Source organism: Bolinopsis microptera, chromosome 12 (genome assembly GCF_026151205.1).
Source record: "Bolinopsis microptera isolate Bmic1 chromosome 12, MBARI_Bmic_1.0, whole genome shotgun sequence".
Lineage (NCBI taxonomy): Eukaryota > Metazoa > Ctenophora > Tentaculata > Lobata > Bolinopsidae > Bolinopsis > Bolinopsis microptera.
This window is the reverse complement of record NC_087083.1, coordinates 9,176,974-9,183,346: the sequence shown is the minus strand read 5'-3', so window position 1 is coordinate 9,183,346 and position 6,373 is coordinate 9,176,974. Positions and strand designations below refer to the sequence as shown.

Genomic DNA, 6,373 nt, shown 5'->3' with positions numbered 1-6,373 from the left:
CGTATTTTATCATTTTCTATACAAACTGGGGACCCCAGTTTTTACTGTTTATAAGTATGCAGATATGGCGAAGTGACAGGCCGAGCGCCACCAAGTTAATCTAATTCCATATTGAATTTGAAAATCGTGTATATTTTTAAAAACCATATGCTTATTGTTTATGCAACCTGACACCCGACACGGATGTGTGCAAAATAGTATAAGTAACTCAAAATAATAATAGTATGCTATCAATTAGTGCCTAGTGGGATATGTACATGGTGAAATTAACAATGTACTGTACTTGGTCAGTTCAGCGCCGCGCGCCAACAATTAGCTAATTCGGATTATTCCGCAAAATAACTTTGCGCAGGTAGTCACGTGGGCGATTACAGTGTGTGCAGGCAGGTACGGTCGCGCGCACGCTCGCAGGTACGGTCGCAAAGCTACCATATACAAAAAAAACCTCGTTCGCTAACCCTTGTCCTTGACTCTTTTGTGCCTTCGGCACGTTGAGTCATGGATCGGGAAAAAATAGAAAACTTTGATAGCATTATCGTGTGCTTTATTGCTTAATGCTTTGTTATAGAATCAATTGCAATATTGGCATTGCCCTTTAACAAGCCCATATTTCATCGACAAATGTTCTCTAAGGCCTATTGCTTCTCTGCAGAGAATTAGAATTACGTATCTAGGTTTACTTCGTGATCATTCTGTATTCTTGATATACATTTGCATTCTGCATCTAGAATACCGGGGTCCGAGTTAAAAAACGTTTACCAGCGATACGAATTATTAAATTATTATACCTTTACAAATAACCTAAAACTTGTATAGTTCCAATGCAAAACAGCTGATATATGATGTTCAAAATGAAAATAAAGCTTCAGTTCCGCAACTGCTGTGTCTGCTATCATGTAGTCCCAGAAACACTTCCTCATAAATTTATTGATTGCCCTTTAACAATATTTTTGTTACGACAGGTATCCGCTTTATAACGGAGAATATAAACGCAAACTGTATAGACGGTTTGATAAACTTAAAGTGCAAACGCAATCGTCAGTATTCTAAACTTTTGCAACTACTCATTCCATAAATGTTTCTACCTATATCATGTATATGATGTAATAAATTTGATGTTATATGTTTCGGTATAATATATTAGGAGGCAGTAAAAATAGCGGGCTACGATGACTGGGAACCTGTCACCCCATGGCAAAATTAAAGAACATGCCGTTTTATTTGTATATATAATATGTACATGTATATTTTATGAAGGAGTTTCTACGGGAAGAGTTTAGTATTTTTAAAGATGTAAGTTCTAACAGTTTGGACAATGGATGCAAATACACGGATTTACTACGACTCTCTTGGCTTACATTAACTAGGATAATTCAAAAATTTGCACTTAACAGTTCAAGCCGGCCACTATATATATATTAATATATACTGGTGCAATTTTAACGTCGCACAAAAACATCAGCAAACAAGCCTCCACCCTGCAGGTCTATACTGTACTTAACACCAGTTTTGTGCAGGTCGCGAGGTATTTTAACTATGCTCACCGCATCGATTGAACAAGTTTACGATCACACGCTTATTTAATGTTTGCTGTGTTTAGTTTTGCTGTGTTTTTTGCATGTATTTTTTCACAAGTGCGTGTTTTTTAAGAGTGCACTCATGTTTCCATTAAGCATTTACATTTGATTAACAATTGACAACACTTTTGCTAGTGCGTATATATATGTCAAAACCTTTCTTACCGACGTGGCTGGGATCGTGGCAGGTCTATATTGTACTTAACACCAGTGTTGTGCAGGTCGCGAGGTATTTTAACCTTAGTTGTAGTGAACGCACGGAACGTTCACTAAAAATGTTCTGTACATACGTTCACTAAAACTCATCTCTCGTTCTGAACGTTATGGATAAATTACTAGTAGTGTTCAGTAGGATTCATGTACTCTAGTACGACACGCACTATAGTTCGACAAATTAAATTCGCCAGATATCACCCCTGTCGTACTTCGGTACGTGTCGAAGATGGCGAACTAGAGTCCAGGTAGCGTACTTTAGTTCGATAAATAGTTTGTGCTTGTGATCCAATGGCTATTGTCGGGTCAGCATCATAGGATCACAGGGTCGAATGGCAGATAAAACAATTTTCTGACATCTAGCAACCATGAGCGGTTAGAAATTCCAGAACCTTTCAGTATAGTTTTAATTCTCCTGTTTGCCACTCAGTTCTGGTCTTGCTAACAGGAAATTAGATTGATATCCGACTGTTTTCGATTCAGTAGCCAAATCTCTAGACCGGTACTCGGTTACTAGTCTTTTGTGATAATATAAAGTGTGCGTATGTGGTAGATATTTATAAAGCGTAAGCTCTACAATCTAGATCTATAAAACCGAGTACGAGTTGATAGTGATACGTTAGTCTTTAATTATCTCTCCGCTAAGTCTACAATTCTGCTACCTAACAATTGAATTACGAGAATGAGGACAATTAAATATTCATAGATGTTCATTAATAATTATCAGTTGGGGAAATTGAGATTTCAAAAAGTTTATTTTCATGCATTTTTGTTTTTGATAATCGCTGACGTTCACCAACGTTCAATAAGTATAACGTTTACTAAAAAATGACTGGAACGTGCGTTTAATACGTCAAAATCCACTGTTCACTACAACTAAGATTTTAACCATGCTCACCGCATCGATTAAACAAGTTTACCATCACACGCTTTTTTAATGTTTGCTGTGTTTAGTTTTGCATGTCATTTTTCACAAGTGTGTGTTTTTCAAGAGTGCACTGTTTCCATTAAGCATTTACATTTCATGATTAACAATTGACAACACTTTTGCTAGGGCGTATGCCAAAACCTTTCTTACCGACGTGGCTGGGATTGTTTTATATAATTGTAAGATTGATAAAGTTTATCCTTAATATTTTCGCAGAGACAGCTCAAATTTTCGCAATGAGTTCGCAATAATACAATCTTAGATGTACTGATTACCAACCTTCACCACTGACCACATTCTCACATTAAGAAGGGGTTCACCCTGATGTTTTTGTGAAACTTGGTTTCGAGATAGCAGTTGACCAACAAACTAGGACCAGTGACCAAACTTTTGAGGGGGTCCCGGACCCCACCCGCCAAACAGTGCCTGCGGGGCAGCCACGCCCATATTTAGTCCAAATTAGGCCCAATTTAGCCAAGTCCCTGAACATGCCCAAAATCAAGATTTTAGGTGCTTTACTAGTAGCTAGTGGTCCCCTGAACTCGTATATGAATTTTCATCAAGATTGGACAAAACATGACTGAGTTATGAGCCAAAAACCATATGACTATGTTTTTAAGTTAGGCCTTTAAAAAATTTGGCGGCCAAATTCTAAATTTAGCATTGCAAATTTTGGAATTTTTTTTAAAGGCCTAACTTAAAAGGCCTAACTCAAAATTCTGTCCCAAAACTTAAGGTCATGAGACAATTCTACGTTGATTCTGATTTCATGAAAAAATATTGAAACCCTATTGAGTTCTATTGTTTTGAGCAAAGTCAGTTTTGCAAATATCACGAACTGAGATATGGGCAATTTTGTTCATTTTTTGCGATTATTTGAACACAGAATCCACACTTAGGTAGATATTGAGCTGACAATCATAGATAATATGTAGTATAGGCTTACCTTCCATATAAAGTTGGTTTCATTCAAAAATATTGATATTTGACCAATTTATGGGCCAAATTTGGATCAAATTAGGTGCGTATGCCCAAACATGGTCATATGGTTTTTAGCTCATAACTCAGTCATTTTTCGTCCAATCTTGATGAAATTTCATGTACGAGAATCTTGATTTTGGGCATGTTCAGGGTATTTGCCTAAATTGGACCTAATTTTGACCAAATATGGGCGTGGCTGCCCCGCGGGTACCTTTTGGCGGTTGGGGTCCGGGACCCCCTCAAAAGTTTGGTCACTGGTCCTAGTTTGTTGGTCAACTGCTATCTCGAAACCAATTTTCACAACAAAATCAGGGTGAACCCCCCCCCCCCCCCCCCCCCCCCCTTAACAATCTTATCATACACCCATCAGAACAATCATGACATTCCTGGGATGCTGCTGCAACGAGAAGCTCAAGAACGTTTTAATAACCGGCATTGCTATGGGTATCTCATTCTCTGCAGTATTTCCAGCAGGGGCAGTTCAGAATATAGCACTGGAAGAAACTAGCGACATCCCCCTCACTGTAGGCTACTACTCCGCTATCATTCAGAATATAGGCTCCATGGTTACTGCTCTGGTATTTCAGTTTTTGTATAATCGTCTCGGACTCCGGCTAACAGCAGGCCTCTCAATAGTACTGACAACTGGTTCGTACTGGCCTATGATTTGGATTACAAACCAGTATGTTATCTACGCTGGAGAGTTCCTCAGTGGAATTGGGAGAGGTGCGGGCTGGATCTTCGCTCCTATGATTGTGATGGATAATTCCGAGGTGGGTAAATCTCATCGGAATATGGGCTACCTCTGGACCACTGCATCCGCGGGTATGGTGTTAGGAGGACTAGTTAACTATTTCTACTTTGTTGAAGTGAGTTCAATATCTACCACTAACAGACAGATAGTCTATGCTCTGTGTGCTGGTGTCACTGTCCTTGCTAGTCTTCTGGCTGGGTTTGGAATATCCGAGATTAAAGGTAGGGAATCTCACAAAACTACTGCAGACGTGACTTATGTGAAAATTGATGAAAGTAATGGGGAGGATGATTCTGTTATGAAAGTAGACGAAAGTAGTATAGGGGATGATGTCGTTATAATGCCAAAAGAAGATGGCGACAAAAAGGAAGGAATGGATGGGGACGAGCTAAACAATTCATTTAGTGACTTTATTGTATGGTTCAAGATGATGGCAAGGCGCCCTGTTTTTTGGTTACATTTTGTTCCCTTAATATACACTGGGTTTATCTGTGCCTACTTTTACAAAATGTTTCCCACAGCGATACCTTCAATATCCAACCAACGGAAGCTGATTCCGCTTACAACAGTAGTGATTGGCGGATCCAATCTTGTCGGAAGTGCAACTTCCAACATAATTTCCAGATGGATAACCCCTACCGCTTGTATCGTTCTCTCTGGTCTACTTATCCTGGTGGCCATGATACTCTCCATCTTGATATTCCCCAAAGAAGCTTTCTCCCAGATCCTAGAAATTGGAGCGGCTGAGACCTTTATCAAAGGAGGAATTGTTCATTTGATGGTCATCTCAGCTCTTATCGGATTGGGAGATTCAATGTTCGCCGTGATCTATGACACAGCAATAGGACGACTCTTCGACAAGAAGACTTCTTTCGGGTACTCCATTAATACCCTTGTGTATCACTTGATGTATGGAATTGGTATGTTTTCTCCTACTCTATTTGATATTCACTCTTACTGTTACATCACCATGGTGACGGTGGTAGCTTCTTGTCTTGCCCTCGCTGTTGGACTCAAACAGTACGTTAGGGAGTGATCAGAATTAGGGAGTGAGAATTAGAGGGAAAAGCAGCTATAGAACCGTTGTTAATATTGATAGATATGATAGATATGATTTTTGTGTATTGAAAATATGTTTAAATTTTTTTTAAAGAAAGGTCTCTCGTGAAATTGACTATACCGCGAGGTGTTTGGCTCAATGTTGAGTGAGCGGTTGTAGTGTTGTAGTGAATATGAACGCTCACAGATGATTTTGCAAATTTATACTTTATAGTAGGGGTTGATAGGTAACTGTAAGGAGTTTGTAGGAGACAAAATTTCTATAAGATTGGTCGTCTGGAAGAATTACAGTTCAGAAACCGAGTAAGGAGGTGCGACTACTGAGAACTGAGAAGTCTCCTTAAAGTTTATTTGGGTTAGAAACGACATCTGGGTCCCTACCCTCGCACAAGATTATTCTCAATTTTTTTGTTGTGTTCCCCATGTTAGTGACAGTTATAAGTGAGATTTTTTGCTAATTTCCAACTCTGTTTGGTATTAACTGTCTTACTGTGGTCAGTGGTCACGCTTCGCGTCTTGTTTACACAAAGACAGAACTCTCGTGCATTTAGAACTGTCTATTTCTAACAGATAGGCCCGCTTCCAGGGATCTATCTGAAATATAAAGTATGTTTGCTGCCGTGCCTGTGTATGATTTAGATAAATTGTGGACTCTGACAATAAATACTCTATTTGCTACTGTACAATTAATAAACTAATTCATTATGGTTCTATCATTCTAGTTAAACATGTTTTAGTTGTCAAAGACACGTGAAATTGTGTTAAAGTCATCTCTTGTCAGATTTAACCTGTTCCCGTTGCTAAAGCGTGAACTAAGTTATCAACATTTACTTCTTAATAACATATTATATGATGTAAATT

General features: G+C 38.7%; 1 protein-coding gene across 1 annotated transcript; it reads left to right on the top strand.

The window, feature by feature from the left end:
* Positions 1-4,076: 4,076 nt before the first annotated feature.
* On the top strand, positions 4,077-5,489 carry LOC134823881 (uncharacterized). Its single transcript, XM_063835478.1, has one exon. The coding sequence runs from the start codon at positions 4,077-4,079 to the stop codon at positions 5,487-5,489; it is 1,413 nt and encodes a 470-aa protein (XP_063691548.1).
* Positions 5,490-6,373: the final 884 nt, after the last annotated feature.